Source organism: Bubalus kerabau, chromosome 3, assembly GCF_029407905.1.
Source record: "Bubalus kerabau isolate K-KA32 ecotype Philippines breed swamp buffalo chromosome 3, PCC_UOA_SB_1v2, whole genome shotgun sequence".
In the NCBI taxonomy this organism is placed as follows: Eukaryota; Metazoa; Chordata; class Mammalia; order Artiodactyla; family Bovidae; genus Bubalus; species Bubalus kerabau.
The window spans coordinates 79,129,121-79,153,387 of record NC_073626.1 but is presented as its reverse complement, the minus strand read 5'-3'; the positions used below and the strand labels follow the sequence as shown (position 1 = coordinate 79,153,387).

The 24,267-nt window shown below is 40.3% G+C and overlaps 2 protein-coding genes across 4 annotated transcripts in view; both read left to right on the top strand.

The window, feature by feature from the left end:
- Positions 1–13,007, top strand: part of GAD1 (glutamate decarboxylase 1) — an 84,060-nt gene extending 71,053 nt beyond the window's left edge. For both annotated transcript variants that reach the window (XM_055572274.1, XM_055572271.1), the window contains 2 exons: positions 12,364–12,403; positions 12,915–13,007. In XM_055572274.1, coding sequence (XP_055428249.1) covers positions 12,364–12,403; positions 12,915–12,934 — 60 coding nt within the window. In that variant the 3' untranslated portion in view covers positions 12,935–13,007. The remainder of the gene's footprint in view (positions 1–12,363; positions 12,404–12,914) is intronic.
- A 6,136-nt stretch (positions 13,008–19,143) lies between these two features.
- Positions 19,144–24,267, top strand: part of GORASP2 (golgi reassembly stacking protein 2) — a 32,281-nt gene continuing 27,157 nt past the window's right edge. The window contains exon 1 of one of the 2 annotated variants that reach the window (XM_055572266.1): positions 19,144–19,506. In XM_055572266.1, coding sequence (XP_055428241.1) covers positions 19,444–19,506 — 63 coding nt within the window. In that variant the 5' untranslated portion in view covers positions 19,144–19,443. Of the gene's footprint in view, positions 19,507–19,691; positions 20,046–24,267 lie in introns of those variants that run through there. The other variant, XM_055572265.1, reaches the window with a different exon arrangement.

Here is a 24,267-nt window from a genome sequence, read left to right as displayed (position 1 = left end):
TACACAAATAATGCTCCTAAAAATGTGGGGGAAACTGAAGCAGTTTTCCAGGTGTCTAATGGAACCTGGGCTGTCACAGCAGAGTCAGGGCACTGGAAGACCCAGAGCAGTTCAGGAGCCATCTTTGTGAAAAAGTCATCAGAAGAAACAATGAGTGATGGCGTGGGGTTGGGTGTCTCCAAAGTATCCAGCTGCATCACTGAGATCCACCATACATTTCTGCTTTCGTCATCTGATAAATGTTTGTTGAGCATTTCCTTTGAGCCAGGGACTGCCCTTGCCAAAATAGATAAATGTCCAACAGAAATATCATTACTTATGTAACTGTTTGGTCTTTGTTTCTTCAAAAGCATTCCATTTTCAGCGTTCAGCAAACTACGAGTATTTCATTTGAAATAGGACCCATAATCAGATCAGTAAATGAAATAGGGTCTGAAATGGATGGAGAGGGACCCCTTCTCCAAAGGGTATGTTGTTTGTATAAAACCAGGTGATTAGACAGGACCTGGAGATGCCAGGAGGATTTGCAACAATGCCTTCAGTTGTTTCCTTGGAGCCAGAGGAAGTGATATTACCCTTAGTATAGTGTTGGTTGCTCAGTCGTGTCTGACTCTTTGGGACCCCATGGAAGGTAGCTCACCAGGCTTCTCTGTCTATGGCATCCTGCAGGCAAGAATTACTGGAGTGGGTTGCCATTCCCAGCCAACTTGCCAGAGGGGAATATGTTTTCGCAAAAGGCAAACTTATCAAGAGTTTGTGCTGACTGGTGATAGAAATAGTATTAGCAGTGGTTGTGGAACATCTATTGGTTTTTACAGTGACGTGTATTATAACTTTTTAACTTGAAAATCTCCAGACTACTGACATGAGAGAGATGGAAACTTGTGGATATTCCTTGTGGCAGCTGTTCAGTAATTCACTATGGTGGACTCAGATTTCAAAGTCAGTACAGTTCAGCCCCTCTTTCTTGCCTGCCCCCAAATACCTGGTGCAAAAAAAAACAATAATTCAGTTACACGGAGTATCTCAAAAGTATGGAGTAGTGGAGAAGGAAATGGCAACCCACTCCAGTGTTCTTGCCTGGAGAATCCCAGGGACGGGGGAGCCTGGTGGGCTGCCGTCTATGGGGTCGCACAGAGTCGGACACGACTGAAGCGACTTAGCAGCAGCAGCAGTACAATAAATAAGTCCCACATTTCATGTGTCCCTGTGTTTATAAGGCAGGTTTCACCTTTCACCCTGGGCTTGTCACTTGCCAGGCCAGTTTTTCCTTTCTGTGTGTTTTATTCTACAGGGGGGTGTGTGTGCTGTTCGTTGTTTCTGACTGTTTGTAACTCTGTGGACTGTAACCCGCCAGGCTCTTCTACCCATGGGGTTTTTTAAGTTGGTTGCCATTTGCTCCTCCATGGGGATCTTCCAGTCCCCGGGATTGAACCCACATCGCCCGCATTAGCAGGTGGATTTTTTTACCATTGAGCCACCAGGGCCAGCGGCTGAATGCCACAGCAAGCACCTTCCAGGCCAGGAGGTGGGGGTGGGGAACAGATTTTGCAGTATCTCTAGCCATCTTCCAAATAAATAATCGCCTTTCAGGAACATAGACCTTTGTTTCAGCAGTTCAGGAGAATTCATTCTCCGTAGAGAAAACTCATTTGCTGGTGACAGTGATTCAAGCTGCTGACTTGACAGAGAGCATTGCAGGAGCCACATTCGTTCTCAGTTATGGAGGTCAGAGGTGAGGCAACTGTGCTTCCAGGGCAAAGCTCTTTTACGGATTCCCTTGGCGTCCTGCTTTCTTCTTTACAGCAGATTAACACCCAATGGCCATTTCTTAAAAAAAGAAAAAGTCAATTCCTCAGTTTAATTAACTTCCCTAACATAGTATTCACCACCGCCTGCCAGAATCCAGATGCCTAACTTGAGACTTCGTAATACTTGATTTCAGTTCAAGGTAAATCATGACTGTAGTTTCTAAACATCGTCTCAGGGCTGTGGGGTCAGGATCAGGCTTGGACTTAACCCTTGGTGAGCTCATGTAAGCACTCCCTTGTCAGTGAATTTTGGAGAGCCTGAAACTTTTTGTCTTGGTTTGACCTTTTGCCTCAATTTCATGGTCAAAGCTTTAGGATCAGTCTTCCTTCCCTCTCCAACACATTTGCTGCCAGCGTGGGTTTTGTTGTTGTTCATTTTAACACACTGTGGGGTACTTCTTCTTGCCTCACTCTTTGAATACCAATAAACAAATGTTTATCGAGAATCCAGGGAGCATGGTTTGCTTTGTACATTTACTGAGTAGCTGTGGATTTAGACAATCATATGCATTTTTATTCTTTTATTATAGCTCTTCTGTGTTATATGGTAGAGGCAATAAACTATAATGGCTTGGTGCGTGAATGCTACGTCAAATTGCCTGGGTTCAAATATAGCTCTGACATCTCACGGGTGTGTGATTCTGGGAAAGTTAATTGACTGCCTTGTGCCTCAGTTTCCCCATATATAAAATAGGAATAATGACAGGATCTACCTTGGGGTTGTTAAGTAGTAACTTAGCTGACAAATGTAAAGCAGTTAGAATAGTGCCCTGGCTTATAGTATATCTTCGTAGTGCTCCTCATAGTGAGCATTTATTAAAGACTATCACTACTGAAAGATCAGTATTTCATTGAGAAAGGAGATTGTAAATTGTCTACAACTAATTGTCCTGTCAACGATGATTCATCTATTACTTGTTTTGTGCAAGGCATGATGTGAGTGATGAAGCCACAGAGGTGAATCCTACATAAACTCTGCCCTTGAGGTGGCTGGGGATTTTGCACGTACATCACAATTGTGTGATGCGTCGCTGTGTGAAATCCCGCCGCTGCGCCAGCTAAGCTGGGGCCAGTCAGGACCTGGTGCATCTGTGAAGGGTCACAGGGCTCTGATAGCCAACTTGCTATTTCCTTTAAGGCTTTATAAATTACCTCACCTTTGTTGGTGATATCTGCTCTTGGGGGGAAAAAAAAAGCCTGGGGCACAAGAAAAGAAACAATTTCTACTGACCTTTAAAAGGTGTTATTGTATGTCATAGATTCTAAGGCGAGCATTTTTTTTTAACCTTTTTGTGCTTCTGAGGTCAATGCAGCTAGAAAGCTTTGCCATTGCCTTTTTGTGAGCAAACGTGATCAGAAGAGCTCAGCTGTCACTTTAATTGACTTACGTACATTGTCAGTACCAGAAGACATGAAATTTATTGTTGTTCAAATGCCTTCAAATAGATTACAGTATGATTTAGATTAAAAGTTACTGTACAAATGGAAAGGCACAGAAACAGAGTACTGTAATATATGATTTTAAAAATTGCAACTAGGGAGAATAAAAGAGAGCTTTCACTGAATACAAAACAAATTCTAAGTGCTAGGAAAGCATGGGCCATAGTTTAGTTAGCAACATTCTCTGTTTGGCCTTGGAGTACAAAACGAAGCAGGTCAAAGGCTAACACAGTTTTGCAATGAGAACACACTGGTCATAGCAAACACCTTCTTCCCACAACACAAGAGAAGACTCTGGTCAATACTAAAATCAGATTGATTATATTCTTTGCAGCCAAAGATGGAGAAACTCTATATAGTCAGCAATACCAAGACTGGGAGCTAACTGTGGCCCAGACCATGAATTCCTTATTGCCAAATTCAGACTTAAATTGAAGAAAGTAGGGAAAACCACTAGACCATTCAGTTATTACCTAAATCAAATCCTTTACAATTATACAGTGAAAGTGATAAATAGATTCAAGGGATTAGATCTGATAGAATGCCTGAAGAACTATGGACGGAGGTTCATGACATTGTACAGGAGGCAATGATCAAGACCATCCCCAAGAAAAAGAAATGCAAAAAGGCAAATGGTTGTCTGAGAAGGCCTTACAAATAGCTGAGAAAAGAAGAGAAGAGAAAGGCAAAGGAGAAAAGGAAAGATATACCCATTTCAATACAGAGTTCCAAAGAGTAGCAAGGAGAGATAAGAAAGCCTTCCTCAGAGATGAATGCAAAGAAATAGAGGAAAACAATATAATGGGAAAAACTAGAGATCTCTTCAAGAAAATTAGAGATACCAAGGGAACATTTCATGCAAAGATGGGCTCAATAAAGGACAGAAATGGTATGGACCTCACAGAAGCAGAAGATATTAAGAAGAGGTGGTAAGGATACACAGAAGAACTATACAAAAAAGATCTTCATGACCCAGATAATCATGATGGTGTGATCACTCACCTAGAGCCAGACACCCTGGAATGTGAAGTCAAGTGGGCCTTAGGAAGCATCACTAGGAACAAAGTTAGTGGAGGTGATAGAATCCAGTTGAGCTATTTCAAATCCTGAAAGATGATGCTGTGAAAGTGCTGCACTCAATATGCCAGCAAATTTGGAAAACTCAGCAGTGGCCACAGAACTGGAAAGGGTCAGTTTTCATTCCAATCTCAAAGAAAGCCAATGCCAAAGAATGCTCAAACTACCGCACAATTGCACTCATCTCACACGCTAGCAAAGTAATGCTCAAAATTCTCCAAGCCAGCCTTCAACAGTACGTGAACTGAGAACTTCCGATATTCAAGCTGGATTTAGAAAAGGCAGAGGAACCAAAGATCAAATTGCCAACATCCATTGGATCATTGAAAAAGCAAGAGAGTTCCAGAAAAACATCTATTTCTGCTTTATTGACTATGCCAAAGCCTTTGACTGTGTGGATCACAATAAACTGTGGGAAATTCTTCAAGAGATGGGAATACCAGACCACCTGACCTGCCTCTTAAGAAACGTATATGCAGATCAGGAAGCAACAGTTAGAACTGGACATGGAACAACAGACTGGTTCCAAATAGGAAAAGGAGTACATCAAGGCTGTGTATTGTCACCCTGCTTATTTACCTTATATGCAGAGTACATCATGAGACATGCTGGGCTGGAAGAAGCACAAGCTGGAATCAGGATTGCCGGGAGAAATATCAATAACCTCAGATATGCAGATGACACCACCGTTATGGCAGAAAGCGAAGAACTAAAGAGCCTCTTGATGAAATTGAAAGAGGAGAGTGAAAAAGTTGACTTAAAATTCAACATTCAAAAAACTAAGATCATGGCATCCAGTCTCATCACTTCATGGCAAATAGATGGGGAAACAATTGAGACAGTGACATACTTTATTTTTGGGGGTTTCAAAATGACTGCAGATGGTGACTGCAGCCATGAAATAAAAAGATGCTTCTTCCTTGGAAGAAAAGCTATGACCAACCTAGACAGCATATTTAAAAACAGATACATTACTTTGCCAACAAAGTTCCATCTCATCAAAGCTATGGTTTTTCCAGTAGTCATGTATGGATGTGAGAGTTGGACTATAAAGAGAGCTGACTACAGAAGAATTGATGCTTTTGAACTGTGGTGTTGGAGAAGACTCTTGAGAGTCCCTTGGACTGCAAGGAGATCCAACCAGTCCATTCTGAAGGAGATCAGTCCTGAATATTCATTGGAAGGACTGATGCTGAAGCTGAAACTCCAATACTTTTGCCACCTGATGCAAAGAACTGTCTCATTTGAAAAGACCCTGATGCTGGGAAGGATTGGGGGCAGGAGGAGAAGGGGACAACAGAGGATGAGATGGCTGGATGGCATCACCGACTCAATGGACATGACTTTGAGTAAACTCTGGGAGTTGGTGATGGACAGGGAGGCCTGGCGTGCTGCGATTCATGGGGTTGCAAAGAGTTGGACACGACTGAGTGACTGAACTGAACTGAACTGAAGACAGTTATGTTGAAAATTTCCCCAAAGTTCCAAATTTTCAATTTGAGGCAGAGCCACATTCCACCTAAATTCCTATTTCATTAATTTTTACACTCATCTCATTTTTTTAAACCTAAAAGCATTATTTTGAAATAAAACATACACTATTGTTATAAATATAAAATGAAGGGTTTGATTGCCAGTCAAATGGTTAAATCTGACTTACAATAAATTTATAAACATTAAAATGAAAAAAACACATTTGACTTTTTATCACTTAAATTCATCTTAAAATAGAATGAAGATCCCTTGAGGGAAACCCCACATTTATATGTGATTTTACCTGCTCAGATTCGTTACTTCCTCACAGCCACTCAGCCATTTCCAGACTTCATTTGTATCTCCTTTAAGAAATCCATGCTGAAAAATCCTGCCCAATCTGAACTCAGAGACAGCGGCTGCCAATTTAGTGTTTGACTCCCCATAATTCCTTTTTATTATTATTATCAAAGGATGGAAAGTCAATGCCCTACTTTGGCTGTAATGACTGACTCTCTAAGGTTGCCTGACACTTTGCCATGAATCCTTACCAATGTTTTAACACAATGATTTTGGGACTTTTGAGCAGAGGTCTGATTTTAGCCTAGGGACATCATTTCCAAGATTGGTAACTTGTTCTTCAATTTACTTCCATTTTGTAAACCTAGTCATACATCTTCTTTGACTCAATAGAGCATCACTTTCACATATGGGCAGGATTCTTGTGTCAACAAGATGAGGATATTCTGTTTATCAGCAAGTGACACTTTCCCCACTTGGTGCATCCTACTAATTATGGCTGGGAGTCTGTGAAGTTTTCAGCATCCTGTCACAAAGAGCAGCTCATTAACTAATTATTTTTGAAAATCATTGGCCCCAATACACCGAGGCTGGCAAGGTGCCAGAGGGTTAGAGTAGCAGAAATTAATTAACAAAGAATGAAAGCTCTTATTAGCTGTAATTTTTTTTTGCTATCCTCCTTTTTTCCCCCCATTTAACCAGTTTAGAGTGGGTCTAAGACCTTCAATCCGGACAGAGAGAAAAGTTAGAAACTGAATGTTCAAGACCCAGGAAACCCAAGTGTCAGCCCTCACCTAGGAATGGAGTACTTGGCTTGTTTTCCAAGTAGTATATCACTATCAGTCACATTTAGTGGACCTGCAGGTCAGTGGGATCCCAAACCACCTTTAGCTTATGTCAATGTTTAGTTGTTTCCAAATAGAAGTTAACCCTTAAAAGCATGACTGGAATCCCTCTGCACAGCAGCCTGTTAGTGCCAGATTTCAGTGGCCTATGGAAGTTCTCTGCTCTGTGAAGATGTGGCTCTTTGTTGTTATTTTTTAAACAGAAAACTAGTTAGAATCAATTGTAGAAGATTCCTCTATTAAATCTATGTCTGGTCTAATTTCTGTCTTTAAAGTAACTTCCCGATGTGGTAAAGTGGCACTCTCCAACACTACTAAAGGCCATGTCAATTGGCACAGACTTTCTTTCTTTTGTACAATCTTTCTTGAAAGCAAGATAGCCAAAGGCATAAGATGCCATCAAATGTACATGCAGTATGACCAGTTCAGTTCAGTTCGGTCGCTTAGTCGTGTCCAACTCTGCGACCCCATAAACTGCAGCACGCCAGGCCTCCCTGTCCATCACCAACTCCCAGAGTTCACTCAAACTCACGTCCATCGAGTCGGTGATGCATCCAGCCATCTCATCCTGGGTCGTCCCCTTTTCCTCCTGCCCCCAATCCCTCCCAGCAGCAGAGTCTTTTCCAATGAGTCAACTCTTCACATGAGGTGGCCAAAGTACTGGAGTTTCAGTTTTAGCATCATTCCTTCCAAGGAACACCCAGGACTGATCTTCTTTAGAATGGACTGGTTGGATCTCCTTGCAGTCCAAGGGACTCTCAAGAGTCTTCTCCAGCACCACAGTTCAAAAGCATCAATTCTTCAGCGCTCAGCTTTCTTCACACTCCAACTCTCGCATCCATACATGACCACTGGAAAAACCATAGCCTTGACTAGACGGACCTTTATTGGCAAAGTAATGTCTCTGCTTTTCAATATGCTATCTAGGTTGGTCATAACTTTCAAGATTCCCACAAATATTTTGTCCAAGGAAATAATAAGAAATGTGGCAAAGACTTATCAACAAAGAAGTTCATTACAGTGGTAATTATAGTTGTGAAGTATTAGAAAAACCCAGCCATCCCAGCCACCTGAATATTATACAGCCAGCAGAAGTGATACCATAGAATATATGACACTGGAAAATGTTTCCCTTATGTTGTGAAATTAAAGAACTGTCAGAGACCTATACAGTGTTGTTCTAATTTTTAAGCGCTTAGGAGGGAAAGAACTACCATGGTATTTTAATTTTCATCTCTGTATGTTTCTATATTTTTCAAACTTTCTACACCGAACAGCTATCACTCTGTTTCTTCAGAGAAGAAACATTAAAGGGTTTTAAAAAGAAATAAAAGAAAGCAAGTCACCTCCTTGAGACACAGCACAACTGTTGGAAGTTAAAGTTTATCACAAAGTCAAGTCCTTATTCTTCCTGAAGTTTCAGGAGGAAGGAAACTATGGCCATGTTCTTGGCACTATGCTGGGACATTTTGCATATTATGCCACTTAATCATCACAATAGTCTTGAAAGGTAAACACTATTATCTTTATTCTTTATTCTAGGGGTGAGGATGCAAAGTCTGAGAGAACTTAAGAAGCTTAACTTAGTTCAGATAACTGACAGAATTCAGAGTCAGGTCTCATTCATTTTCATTCATTCATTTGTTCATACATATATATGTGTTTGGATATATATATATAAACACATGTATAAAAATATGTATATATAAACATATATAAACACTTTACCAGCTGAGCCACAAGGGAAGCCCAAGAATACTAGAGTGGGTAGCCTATCCCTTCTCCAGGGGATCTTCCCAACCCAGGAATCAAACCAGGGTCCCCTGCATTGCAGGCAGATTCTTTACCAACTGAGCTGTCAAAGAAGCCCATATAAGAATATATATATATATATAAACATATGTATAATTGTGAGGATGACTAAAATAGTCTGGCACATGAAAAAATAGAGAATCATATAACAAACATAGAGAACAACAAAATATCCATATATTCACTTTCCAGCTTAAGAAGTTAAATATTGCAGATAAGGAAAATGATGCCTATGTACTTGTCCCCTGTTCCATTCTGTTCTCTTCCATCTAGAGGGAGCCATTATCTTGAACAAGGAGTTTATCATTCCCGTGCAAGTTATTGTTCCTTTGCTACATATCTGTATATCCATAAAGTATACTGAATCAGTCATTGTGCAGTCAGGAAAACAGAAACCACTCTATGTATTAGACACAAGGGAGATTTAATACTGCGAATTGGTTATAGAAGCACAGGAAGGGCTGAAGATGTAAACAGGATGAGGAGGCTATGATCAGTTTCATCCATTCGCCCTTCCAAGTCAATTCTGTACCTTTCTTTGAGCTCAGAAAGCTGAACTGTACAGACTGCCTCACTGGATTCTTTTCACCTCTGATTTCCGGTTGGTTTTGGCAGGTGGAAAGTGGTGGCAGGAAGTAGGGCCGAAGAGGAAAACGAGCTCAGTGTATTTGCTTACTTGGTTTTTCCCTGTAGGGATGCTGCAAGTTGGCACTACTGCTGCTAGTAGAGCCGCTGATGTGACTGAAATGCTTATTTTCAGTCACCTCTTATTACTGCTACTGCCAGCAGGGCTGGAAGCACTGCCAGGAATGGAAAGGAAAACAGTGTTTCCCTTCAGTTTTCTAATCTCCTGCACAACCTAACTAGGAGACCGTAGATAAGGGAAACTGCGACATGTATTAAGAGTTCACAAGTTTCTAGCCCTTTGCAATACATAAGGGTGCATAGAAGAACTGGGATGGGGTTGAGACTCAATAGCATAAGTGCACAATATTGTTTCAATCTTAAAAACTTTGTATAGATAGTGACCTGCTGTACATAGCCTTGCTCTTCTGTTTAACTTGATACTTTGGAGGTGCATCTATATCAATACGTATGGCTCTGGTTTATTCATTTTAACTGCAGTATTACATTCCATAATGGTATTTCTGTAAGCAAATAATTGAAGATAGAAACATATCATTGATAAAAAGAGATATAAAGATAATATATGGCTAACAACCATTGTGTGCTAAGCCGCTTCAGTCACGTCCAACTCTTTGTGACCCCATGGACTATAGCCCACCAGGCTCCTCTGTCCATGGGATTCTCCAGGCAAGAATACTGGAGTGGGTTGCCATGCCCTCCTCCAGGGCATCTTTCCAACCCAGGGATTGAATTTACATCTCCTGCAGCTCCTGCATTGCAAGCAGATTTTTTACTGTCTGAACCAATTAGATGAAAGGAAAATATTTCCAAAAGCCGTTGCATCCTTCATCCAACACAGATACATTGCGATTCTACCATGTCCCAGGCATCGTGCTTGACACAAAGAACATAAAATCGAATATGACCTGGTCCCTGCTCTCTACTTGTTGACACATACACAATTAGATAAACAATTTGCATCAGGGTCATAAGCTCTATGATAGAATTATGACTCGTGTGCTATAGAGGCACAGGGCTTGATAAATAGAGAAAAAACTACAGAGCAATTTCAGTTATAGGAATAGATTTTAAATTTCTAAATAAATAATATACAAATGGAATACAGTAGCATGGTGAAAAATAATACAATATCCAAAAACTACTTATTTCAGAAATGTAAAATGTTTCAACATTAAAAAAAAAAACCTATAACCATAACAAGTTAAATGAGAAAAAACATGGATTAAGTGGAATTATGTACTTTAATATAAACTGACATTCAGCAGCTTTTCCTCACAAAACCTTAAAGTAAAGCAGGCTTATGAAGATTCCATCTTAACATTAGAAAGATTAGTTAGCAAAAACTGAAAGCAAACATCATGTTAAGTAATAAATTATTAAATACATTTCTATTTAAACCAGGAGTAAGATACCGCTAGTAATCACTTCTTTTTTGGAAGTGTTAAATGGTACAGCAAGTTTGTTGGTTTTTTAAATAGTTTTTTATTGAAGTGTGGTTAATTTACAACATTGTGTTAGGTCAAGTGTACAGTAAAGTGACTCTGTCCTATATATATATATCTTATACACACACACACATATATTCTTTTTCAGATTATTTTCCATTATAGTTTATTACAAGATATTGAATATAGTTTGCTATACAGTAGGTTCTTGTTTATCTATTTCAAATTTCCATGTCCATGAGTCTTTGTATTTCATAAATAAGTTCACTTATATCATTTTTAGATTTCACCTATAAGCAATAACATATGATGTTTGTCTTTCTCTGACTCACTTCACTCAGTATGGTAATATCTAGGTCCATCCAATCTGCTGCAGGTGGCATTATTTCATGCCTTTTTATAGTTAAGTAGTATTCTTTGCATGTTTCTTCATCCATTCTTCTATTGATGGCCATTTAGGTTGCTTCCATGTCTTAGCTATTGTGAAGAGGGATGCTATAAACACAGTGATGCATACATCTTTTTAAATTAGAGTTTCCTCCAGGAGTGGAATTGCTGGATCATATGGCAACTTTATTTTTATTGTTTTGAGGAATCTCCCTACTGTTCTGGGAGATTCAGAACAATGTAAGTTGTTTACCAATTTACATTCCCACAAACGGTGTAGGAGTGTCCCCTTTTCTCCATACCCTCTCTAGTGTTTATTGTTTGTAGACTTTTTAATGATGACTGTTCTGACTGGTGTGAGGTTATACCCCATTGTAGTTTGATTTACATTTCTCTAATGATTAATGATGTTGAGTACCTTTTCATGTATATGTTGGCAAGAAAGGGCAGATATCAGGAGGTCAATATTGTTCTTATTGGACTAATTACTGGCCCTACCAGCACCTTTCATCTTCAAAGAGCCCACAAGTAATAATTAACCAAAGGACTCATTCCTAAAATTAGACACCCATAAAATTACTAGAAGGACTCAGATGGAGGAGACAGTTGAAAGAAGTAACCTGGGAAAGCTTTAAGCGAGTTCTTTTATCTGTTAAAACACACACACACACATGCAGGTTATCTCAAGTAATAGAGGTATTAGTTTAAAATACTTGTGGTGATAAAAAGATGATGAAATGTGAAAGAAATACAAGAGCTTTAGTTCATTTGGGGCCTTATTATTGAAATTGTTTGCTGGGAAGATCACATCCAGCTCTAAAGGTTCTTCTTTGACAAAGGTGCAAAGACAATTCGATGGAGAAAGGATTCTCTTTTTAACACATGGTTCTGGGACAATTGAACATTCCTAAGCAAAAGAAATAAGCCTCAACACTCAGCTTATACAAAAATTAACTTACAATGCATCATCAACCTAACTATAAGGTGGAAAACTATAAAACTTCAAGAAGAAAACAGGACAAAGTCTGTGTGACCTTGCATTTCCATGTTGAAAGCAAACTCTGTGAAAAAAAATGATAAACTGGACTTTGTAAAATTAAAAATGTTTGCTTTTTTTTTTTACAGACAACTGTTAAGAGAATGAAAAGACAAGTCAAATCTGGGTGTAAGTCACATATTTTGTAAGGTTTCAAATCCAAAAGACATAAAGAACACTTCAAGCTCAATGATAAGAAAATAAATAACCCAATGTAAAAATGGATAAAATATCTGAACACTTTGACAAGAAAGAGATATGGGTGGCATATAAGTATATGAAAAGATGTTCAGTTGCATTTGTCATTAGAGAAATGCTAGTGAAAACCACAATCAGATACCATGATATACCTAAGAGAATGGTTAAAATCCAGAAGTGGACAATACCAAATGCTGGTGTGAATGCAGAGCAATAGGAATGTACATTCACTGCTGGTGGGAATGCAGACATTTTGGAAAACAATTTGGCAGTTTTTTATAAAGTTAAACAAAAATTTACCATGCAACCCAGTAAATCAATTCCTAGGTGTTTCCTCAAGTGAATTAAAAATTTGTATTCACAGAAAACCTATGTATGAATGTTCATAGCAGCTTTTTGATACTCACCAAAATCTGAAACCAACCAAAATGTTTCTTGACAGGTAAATGGAAAAACAAATGATGGTACATCCATACGATGAAATACTATAATTAAAAGGAGTGGGCTACTGAGTCATGTAACATGCATGAATATTAAATGAGTTTTTCTTTTTTAAAAAAATATTTGTATGTATTTATTTGGCTGTACCAAGTCTTTCTTATTTGTGGCATGTGGGATCTTTAGTTGCATCATACAAGCTCTCAGTTACAGCATGCAGACTCTTAATTACAGCATGCATATGTGCTAAGTTGCTTCAGTTGTATCCAACTCTTTGCAAGACTGTAGACTGCTCTGCAGACTCCTGCAAGACTCCTCTGTCCAAGGGATTCTCCAGGCAAGAATACTGGAGTGGGTCACCATGCCCTCCTCCAGGGGATCTTCCTGACCCAAGGATTGAACCCACTTCTCTTATGTTTCCTGCATTGATAGGTGGGTTCTTTACCACTAGCCCCAGCTGGGAAGACCTTAGTTGTGGCATGTGGTATCTAGTTCCCCGACCAGGGATCCAGTGCTCACCCCTTGCATTGGGAGCATGGAATCTTAGCCAGTGGACCACCAGGGAAGTCCCCTTAAATGTATTTTTCTAAATGAGTAAAACCAGACCCAACAGTCTAGATATGGTATAATTCCATTCATATGCCATTCTGGGAAGTGCAAAACTATAAGGATGGAAAACATATTAATGGTTGCCAAGGGGGAATGGCTTATCACAAAGGGGCCATGTAAGGGAAGTTTTAAAGTGATAGAAGTGTTCTGTATGGTATTAGGGCGTTGGATACACGCATTTGTGAAAATTCATAGAAATACACATCACAAAGAACAAATTATACTGTGTGCAAATGAAAAGAAAATCCTGATGGATCCAGGGTCCCAGCCTGGGACTAATGAATCTAACTGTATTGCACAGGTGAAGATTACCATATATCTTCACTTTGTTGAAGGGGGTCAGGGGGCAGAGGAGCTGACCTACTTTGGGAAATGGTGTTCTGACTGGAAACTGTAAAGCAAAAGATAAAAAACTGTATGTAAATACAATACTGTAGTCGATAAATAGTTTCTCACAGGAGTCCATGTTAACAGTTATGAACCTACCTTGTGTATGTACTCAAGTTGAAAAAGTGAGTAAAGAGTAAATAAATGATAGGTAATAGGAGATAGGCTTCTCGCTGTCAAGGACAGAAGTTACAAATAAACATAGGGCAGATGCCAGAATGAATCCTGTAGTGCTCAATTCGGGTTGGAGACAGTGTGAACTCATATTTAGTTTAATATGCACAGATAGAGAAATATAGAAATGTTATAAATATGTGTATATACTTAGATCAGTGTATAGTAACATGTTTTCTGGGTCTGTCTGCTGAGGAGATCAAAGAGTGGTGACACTTCAATAGCAAACAGCATAGCCAACCAACATCTTAGTTTCTAAATGCCATTTTCCACTTAAAGGCATCAGAGCTCCTTGGAGGAATGGCTGAGACTAGGACTGAAACAGGAAAAATACAAGATAAGCCTGGAGCATTTTGTAGCCATAAAGCACTTTGAGCCATAAAGTACAGAAATGCTCAAATAACGAAAGAACGGCTGCACAACAATGTGACTGTACTTGATACCACTAAGCTTCACACTTAGAAATGCTTAAGATGGTAAATTTTAGGTTATTTGTATTTTAACACATACACAAAAGCCTGTCAAAGGGATACAGAGGCCAACCCCAAAGCGGTTCCAATTAGCAAAGCTGAAACAATTTGAACAACAAAATATACCATTTTGCTTTCCTACCAGCATTGAATAACGTGGTACTGGATTATAGTCAAATAATATAATAAATGTACATGAGCCTAATCATTTTATATAAGTAAAATGATTAAATAAATAGGAGAGAAAAGGCAAAATTTCTTACAGAAGAATTCCAAATTATTTCTGTATATTCCCCCATCTAGGAGGTGGAATTGAAGGGTAAGCTAGACTTAGTAACTTGCTTCCAGGGGAAAGGGACTTTCCCTTTCCCTTAACTTCACTCTTAAGGCAGATAGCATCTTAACAAAGGGATCAAAGTTAACATCACCAGTAATGTCATGCTATAGTGAATGATGCAATGATGTAATGATATGATGTAATTAAAAGGGCACTTCACCTCTTGGCCTTGCTCCCCAAATTCCACAAACCAAGTCTAATCATGAAAAAAACATTATTGTTGTTCAGTTGCTAAGCTGTGTGAGCCTCTTTGTGGCCCCATGGACTATAGCACTTCAGGTTCCATGTCTTCCACTGTCTCCTGGAGTTCGCTCAAGAAAACATTAGAGACACCCAAATGCATGTATATTTTGCAAAGTACCTGACTAATGCTCTTTTTTTGTTGTTGTTGCACTGGGTCTTAGTTGTGGCATGTGGACTGTCATCTTCACTTCAGCATGCAGAATCTTTAGTTGTGGCACTCGGAGTATTAGTTGCAGCACATGGGATATGGTTCCCTGACCAGGGATCACACTTGGGCCTCCTGCATTGAGAGTGTGGAGTCTCAGCCCCCTGGACCACTGGGAGGTCCCTGACCAGTGTTCTTTGAAACTGTCAAAGGCAAAGACCTCATGGAGTTTACATCCTAATATGCAAATAAGCATACATTGAGAGAAGGTCTCTGCTTATATTTCTCAGCTCTCAGTGCCCAAAGAGAAAATCTATTGACCTAGCTAGTCACCATCAACTGTTGTTTGTTTTTTGGGGTAGGGTGTGTGGAGACAGAGCTTTTCTTAATAGCCACCCCACAGGTTATTGGTTAGTGTAGGTATTGGTTGCTGATAAGTCAGGGGGTCCCCTCTATTCCGGTTAGCTATGACTGGGGTTCTAAGGCATATAACATGACCCCTCCTGAACAAAACAATCCAGGTCAGGAAAGGGTTATAGATGAAGGAGGCCCTGCTATTTGACTATGCAGAGTGGTTGCCCTCCAAATGCCCTAGGAGCCAACCTTTCCCAGAATAGTCTGGAGGCAAAAATATTAGGCTGTACTAGCCAATATGTCACAAATAACCCTTCTATCATGAACTGCTTATTTATGGAGACTCAGAATTAATGAAACCCAGAATAGACATACAAATTGCATCTCAGATGCTTTTTCTTCCAGAAAAATAGATTTCATCTTATTTGATTTCTTTTAGTCTATAGATATTTGCTTTTGTTGGGCTTTATTTTTCTGTTGCCTGTGATGTTTCAAAATACCAACTTGCCGGCAGCAGATTCCTACTTCAATTGAGACTGATTTGGACAATAATCTCCCAAGTGTTCCCTTCCATCTTGACATCAATTTATTTTAGCTTTGGCAACATCCTTGGATTTTATTCTCTGCCCTCTGAACATATTTCCCCAAGTAAAAGAGGAAAATGAATGGCTCTAGGAAAATAGGAGCAACGGTTATCACATATTCTCAGGTCCAAATCGGGTGAGCCTTGCACCTCGCCCTCTACCAGTTGCCACTAAAGAAATAACACAGGGTTTGATGAGGCACAAACAGGAAGAGCAGAGGTAACTTATTAATTGATCCTGAAAAGGAAAGGTTTGGAAACTCTTCATCACACACATTCAAATCAACAAACATTACTACCATGTTCCCAACGCTCAAACAAGAACTGGGAATCTAAAAGGGAAAAATATGATCCTCAGTCTGAGTGAATAGACTATAAATGGTGGAAGATAGTGGGGTCGTGTGATGATGCTACCAGAAATGAAGGGAGTAACTACTCCAGGAACTCGGAGCACGGAGAGAGTCATACTGAATTTAAGGGTAAATAAGTGACATTTGATATGGGTCTTAAGGGATTAGTTAGAATTTTTTGAAATAGAAAATGTGGAAAACAGCATCTCAGATATATGGATGAGCTTGAATAAAGTCAAGAAGGTAAAACACTAAATGGTCTGTATGGGAAATAGCAGGTAGTCACTCGTAGCGCTGAGACATATTACAGCTCTAAGGAAGGGTGGAATTTGCTCATGGGCTACCTTGAGTCTCCACGAACCATGGCTTCATGCTGGACATCTGGGAAACAAAAATTTTGACCATTGAACATAGCAATAACTTATGACCTCACCACGAAAAGAATTATAATTGCCAAGCAGAACAAGAAAATAATCATCAAATCTAGTTCTTATACTTACTCCTTTGCATTAGTTTCATTAATTTGCTGAATTAGCTGACAAACACTCTGCTGAACATTAGGAACACAGAGCTGACTTCACTAGCTTTCCTGTCCTTGAGGAGCCTAATAACTGGAGATTTCATTTCTTTGTGTATGTACTGGTTTCCTAAAAACCTGGTATTGGTCTATTGACAGCAAAGAAAGAAATATTATTTTTGTTTTTCTATTTTAAATACTTTTGTTACAAAAGCAGTCCACGAGCATTTTAGAATGTAGAACTGGCCAAGACAAAAAAGAAAACATCTCTGTCACTGCCCAGAGATCACCACTCTTACCCTTGGTTGGTATCATGCCACATTTTTATATGGATATTATATATTAACATGTATTTTATTTACAAAAATGTTTCATATTGTTTATAGGCGTATTCTGTCTTATAACCTGTTTTTTCCAGTCAATAATTTCCACTTTTCCATGACAGTAAGTGCTTTTCTTCAAACAGTATTCACATCTTCCCAATTAAGCCCAAAATGTCTTACAGTAGATTTCTCCAAATCAGCCCCCAACTTAACACCTTTCACTGCATCTCCTGGTTATTTCCTTCATATCTCTTAACCCAGCATAAACCCTTTCTTTTTTAAAAAAACATTTATTAATTTGTTTTGGCTGTGCTGGGTCTTCATTGCTGTGTGAAGGCTTTCTCTAGTTGCTGGGAACAGGGGCCACTCTAGCTGGAGTGCACAGGCTTATCGTTACAGCGGCTTCTCTCCTTGTGGAGCATGGGCTGTAGGTCATGGGGGCTTCCGTAGTTGTGGCACATGGGCTTAATTGCCCGAAGGCATGTGGCATCTTCCTGGACCAGGGATGGAACCCATGTCCTCTGCATTGGCGGGTGGATTCTTAACCACTGGACCCTCAGGGAAGTCTAAACCCTTTCTTATTATTCTGACTTGATGAAAAGAACTGGCTAGCTGTTCTAGAGAATAGCCAGTTTCTTTTTTTTTTTTCTTTCTTTCTTTCTTTCTTTTTTTTTTTTGCGTGCTTCCTTCCTTGTGAAGTCATTTTACTTGTTCTTCTATTCTCTATATTCCTGTAAACAGAAACAGGAAGATCTAACTAAAGGCGTGAGAGGAGCAAGTAAACCTTTTGAGCTGGAATACTTCATGGGTACTTAACGTTGCTTCATATTAGAATACATTTGTTCTGATACTTGGTTGATCTTCCGTCGCTGATGGTCAAATTGGCCCGTGGGCAGTAACTGGGTATTTGGGGAGGGGGGAAGGGATAAAAGGAGGAACAGAATAGGAAAAGTGTGACTACAACAACCTAAAGGAAGTGGAATGGGGAACTCAGTGCACCGCCAAGGTCATCCAACTGGATTTCCCACAGTGGCATCGCTCAGGTTGTGACCGACTGATCTTATTTTCACAATGAGGGAAGGCAAAAAACAAAAAGAGAACTTTGACGGGCCCTCCATGACTCTCTAGGACAGGTGTTTTATAAAGGGAACATTTCCCTTTTTAAAAAGGAGCTGAGCTGAGCGGACGCGGTAGTCCACTCACGGAGAGCGACTACTAGGATCCTCTGTATAACCCGGAGACATGACCTACATACAAGTTTAGAAACCCCGCGAATAGGGAGCTCCTTGTGTTTGCATCGGGCCTGTTCTTTTCGGAGAAGGCAATAGCAACCCATTCCAGTACTCTTGCCTGGAAAATCCCATGGACGTAGGAGCCTAGTAGGCTGCAGTCCATGGGGTCGCTAAGAGTCGGATACGACTGAGCGACTTCACTTTCACTTTTCACTTTCATGCATTGGAGAAGGAAATGGCAACCCACTCCAGTATTCTTGCCTGGAGAATCCCAGGGACGGGGGAGCCTGGTGGGCTGCTGTCTATGGGGTCACACGGAGTCGGACATGACTGAAGTGACTTAGCAGTAGCAGCAGCTATTCTTTTCAGCAGGAGCCCCTTTCCGGCCTCTGGCCACCAGGGGGAGCTACAGTCGAGCAACCGTTCTTCAGTAACAGCGGGAACGCGTCTAGATGAATCTTGTCAAGCCAAGGGACCCGTAGCAAGGTATCAAGGCCGGATGAACCGTATTTCTGCTCTCTCGCGAGCATAAGTAGGCCTCACCCCGCCCTCCGCTCCAGGCTTCCCTCCTTCCTGGCCCGCGTGGCGCCTCAGACCCCTCCCGGTGACTCGCGGCAGGTGGCGCTGTCTGCGGCGTCGCAGCGGCCCTGGCTGCCGCGGTGACCATCTCCCAGCGGGCAGTGCGGCCCGGCTCTCCGGAGGCAGCGAGTGCCACGTCCCAAGTGCTACGCGGAGGAGCGGAGCGGACGGCGCGCGGGGGGCGGGGAGCAGCGCGGAACCCAGGCCGACCACACTGATCGCCCGCCGCCATGGGCTCCTCGCAGAGCGTCGAGATCCCAGGCGGGGGCACAGAAGGCTACCACGTCCTGCGGGTAAGGGCTTCGACAGCGGCCCGGGGGCGGCGGGCGGGAGGCGGGGCCCGGCCGCGGGGAGGCGGAGGCCCCGACGGACTTCTTCCCGGGGCAGCCAGGCCCGACCCCGCGAAGGAGCGGCGGTCGAGGGTGCATCGTTGGACAAGGCCGGCTCAGGAGGCCGCTCGCATCCTGCCTCCCTGGAGCGCCCGGGGTCCGCTGCTTTGGGAGGACGGACTAGAAACCGAGGAGGCAGCAGGCGACTTGGCCGGGGGTGGCCCAGGCGAGAGGGCAACCCTGACTCCTTTTTCTTTCGCGGCCTTCTCAGCCCCCTCCCCTTTATTCTTAGCTCTCAAAGTTAGGGAAGGCTCGGGGAGGGGGTGGGAGGAGCAAAGTCTGCAAAAGAGGTGATGGTGAAGGTAGCATTTGCATTTTCCAAGAAAAGGAAACCTGGAACCCGCAGACTGGAGGCGGGGGGTGAGACGGCTCGAGTTAATTCACTTCGGCGCTGCCTGGATGTCCGGAAAAGCCAGTTAGGCAACGAAACGAATTGCCTAAAAGTAGGTTTAACGGACTTAAACCTACTTGATTTTCACTGGATTTCTCTGTCTCCTTTGTCGCTGTTGACCTTCCCAACCCTCCTTTTCCACATTCCCTGGCGGGGGCAACTTCCGTTCTCCTTTTTCCTAAGGCTGCTCAGTGGATTTTAAGATTTAGATCCACAGTGTAAAAGGTAATGGAAAGGAACTTAAAAAAAAAAAATCCAGGTAAGTAAAGGAAAGCAAGTTCAGTCACCAGGATGCAGAGAAACAGTATTTCGAAAGGCGTTTGCTCAGGCCCAGCTATGAACCGCCTGGGTTGTACAGAGCTGATCCTTTCCTCAAGGAATTGGAAGTCCTTTCCTCAAGGAAGTGGCAGTGTTGGTTGTGTGCTGTGACACCTGCGTGAGTGATAACATGATGGACTGTTAACAAAGTGGCCCCGATCCATGGTGCTATTTCAGGACATAATAGAGTGTAAATAGATATCAGCTCCTCAGCTTCTCACAAGAGCGTTTTCACTGAAAGTGGGAAAGTGCACTTCCTATTGCTGCGCTCATCTTCTGCCTTGGGTCCCATGTTTCAGGTGAGAGAACATCTCTTAAACTAAATTACCAGACATCTGCTTAATGGGGCTGTGATCAGTCACCTCTCTGATCTTCAGGATTATCACAGCTACTTGTCCCTCCATTCTGCTAAAAATTCCTCTTGAAGCCACACTCTGGGTGTGTGGAAAGGATAATTTCCCTAGAAAATAAAGGGAATCTATATATAAATCATAATACCTTCCTGTTCCCTTTAGCTAAGCCAATCCCCAGGTGCCACACTGATGGGGGAAATGGAAGGAGAATTGTCAGATCTCAGATGTGAAGTGAAAGTTAGTGGCAGTATTTTTCTTTGTATTCTCTGGTTTGATTCCTACCTCTCTGCTGTGGGGTTTGTTATCCAGTATTACGAACTGATTGTGGCCGTGAATCCTTGGGGATTCATGATATTTTTATGATAACGTGTTCTAGGTAAAGCACAGTATTAATGAATCTTAAAAGTCTGAATGAAAGCTGTACACATCAAAAGGATTCCAGTTCGGTGACTTCTGTTAATGACTGTGGGATGTTAAACAAGTTGGAGTGTTTGGTTTTGTTTTTTTTTACATAGGTGCACCTCAGTGAATCAGCACTCATATTCAGTACTGCAGATACTATTAATCTATAAATATGGTTTTTAGAATTAGTAAGGACAACCTTAGTTTCCAATCCGCATCTGGAGCATAAATGTTGCAAAAGATGAAGTAATTTTTCTTTCATTTGAGTTTTATTAGAGGGAGCTTTAAAAATAGTAATGATCATCTACTTTAGGAGAATTTTTAAAATGTTTCAGAGTTCCTAACCCACTCTGCCCCATTCTGTAATTGGTTTCTTTATCTTTGTTTTTAGAGGAGGAAAGTACTATGTTAAATCTCAACATATAAAAATCTTATTTCCATTTGTTATTGCCTAAGTTATGGTTGTATATTCTGTCTCTGGATTAGTGAGCTTGTAAACCAGAGTAAATATGACAGGATAATCATGGAATAAAATCACCCATGTTTAATAAGTTCTAGAATGGTTTAATTAAAAGCTAGTTTTCTTTAATAATTCTTTGGCTGTTTCCTTGCTAGTGATAAAAACTTGTGTAAGTGTGTTTTGAAATACCAGTTTATAGTGCACACATATCCATTGCTAGTTATTATGTTATTTTTAAATTGTATTCCTACAATTCATAGATGGAACTTTCTGTTTTTTCCATTATTTTTCTAGATCTGTTGTTAGATTCTGCTTTAAAAAAGTACTTAGGAGACAACTTTGAAGTGATTCCAGATTTTCTGCTATGAATAATTTACTTTTTATCTTTTATGTATTAATGCACATTTTCATGTTGTGATCGTATTACACACTCAGCTCTCCATACTTAACCTAGAAGTGACTGATGCAGTTTATGTATCCTTTCCAAAGTGTTTTATGCATGTAAAACAATCAACACCCATCCCCTACTTTTAACTCTGTTTTCTTTTATAACTGTTAGAATCACATGCTGCATACTGTTAAACACCCTGGTCTTCTTAATGTAGAAGAGCGTCGTCTGTCTTTCCGTAGCAGCACACAGAGATCGGCTTCTCACTTTCTCTTAGCTCCTTAGTGAATCTGTTGTAATATAGTTTGGTTAAGCACCACCCCCTGGTGATAGACACTTAGTTTTTCTAGTCTTTTGTTGTTATAGGTATTTATCTACAACCTTAAATGCTACCTTTTATCTTCACTGAATTGTATTTCCCCATATTAGTGAATTCTAATGTCTAGTTATATGAACATTGGTCTCCATTTTAGTAAATTGCTACATTGTTTTCTGCTTATCAGCACGTTTATTAGAAATCATTTGGATAAGTTCAAAAAGTTTAACAAAGAACCTCAATTACCTGTAATCTTACCATCTAAAGGTAACTGCTGTTAAAATTTTTTCCCGTCCTTTTTTTTTTTTTCTGTGACTAACGTTGCCCCTTAGCCACGTTTCACAAAGATTTTGAGTAACTTAACATATTTAAGTATATTACAGTATGGCCAAAAGTTATCATAGGATGTTAGCTTTACAACTTATCCAACAGCTGAGGAGCTGTTAAATAAGTTAGGGCCTAACTGCAGATTGGAAGGCTATGCATTCAGTGAAAACTATGTTTCAAAACACTCTGGGTTCATAGATGTGCCTTCATGTATGTGTATGTGCATATGCATTCAAGTGCCCAGGAAAATGGAAAGCTAAAAAGCCAGGATATTAAAAGGATAATTGGTGGATGGCAACATTTTTATTCTTTTATTTTCCCAACATGTTCACAGTGACTGAAATATTTATATATTTTTTAAAAATATAGTTATAAAAATTATCTTTTAAAGTGGACTACTAGTAGAAGATGTTAAAATTTGGTGAGAAGCTTCCTTTTAAAAATAACGTTATAGGAAATTTCCTGGCAGACTCCATAAGCTGCGTGGTAAGCCCAAAAGAAAAAGAAAAGAAAAATAACATTATATTTTGGATTTCCATATGGACTGGGTCTGATTCTGTGTTCACCATGCATACCACTTTTATTCCCATTCTCTAATCCTAACATAAAGCAGGAGAACTGTTAGCCAGAACTTCTCAGCCTTGTTAGAAGTTACTACCGTTGAAGTAACTGTATTTAATAGAGAATTCTTGCCTAGATTTTCTGTTATCAAGTGAAACCATCAAGGCCATTTTCAAAATTTTTGGAGTTGCCTTATGGGTGTCCCTTGTAAGATGTTTCTAAATTAAAATATTCAAATTAATTCTACTCTGCACTTCATACTCTTTGAAATGGGGGATATCTGAGGACATTCTGGAGCTGGTGTTCACAACAGTATGGGGACATGGAAAATGTCATGTTCACTATTCCTTATAATTTCCTCCGAGAGAGATTTTGAGATGATGGAAGCTTTGAAGGAAAGGCCATTGAGATGAATTGCGTCTCCAGTGTAATAACAGGCCTTTATCTTCTGAGCCATTTGCTGGCTACTGGGCAGTATTAGGTATTCTCCTTAGAGGATAAAGGGACAGTAAGTGAAATTATTTCAATAGAAAACAATACCAAGACCATATCTACTGTTATGTAGATGTGCTCTTTCTTAATGGTACCTAAGTAATCTACATTACATCCTGCAAGATTTCAACTTCATTCTTATTTTGAGAAAATGAAATCCCATTATTTGGTAGTCATAATTTTTTTTATTCTAACACGGTGTTTAACTTTTTTAACTCATACCCCCATTTGAAAAACATAAAAATCTCACTCTTAGCCCCTTCTCTTTTCACTCACTCTGAAAACAATGGGTGCAAAAAGAAAACAGTGGGTTATTTGATATTTTCCAAATATGATCTTATAATGAAAAAAGTTTTATAAGCACCATTTAAAGATTTTAACCTGCTCCCAAAATTGACCTCTGCTAGTAAAAGGCTATGAATTGTTTCATAAACATATTCTGCTTTCAAATGTAGAATCAGAATACTTCATTTATTACGAATGTTTTACTTGAGCTTTGGTGACGCTAGTGGTAAGGAACCCGACATAAGAGATGCTGGTTCCATCCCTGGGTCAGGAAGATCCTCTGAAGAAGGAAATGGCAGCCCACTCCAGTATTCCTGCCTGGGAAATTACATGGCCAGAGGAGCCTGGCGGGCTGCAGTTTATGGGGCCACA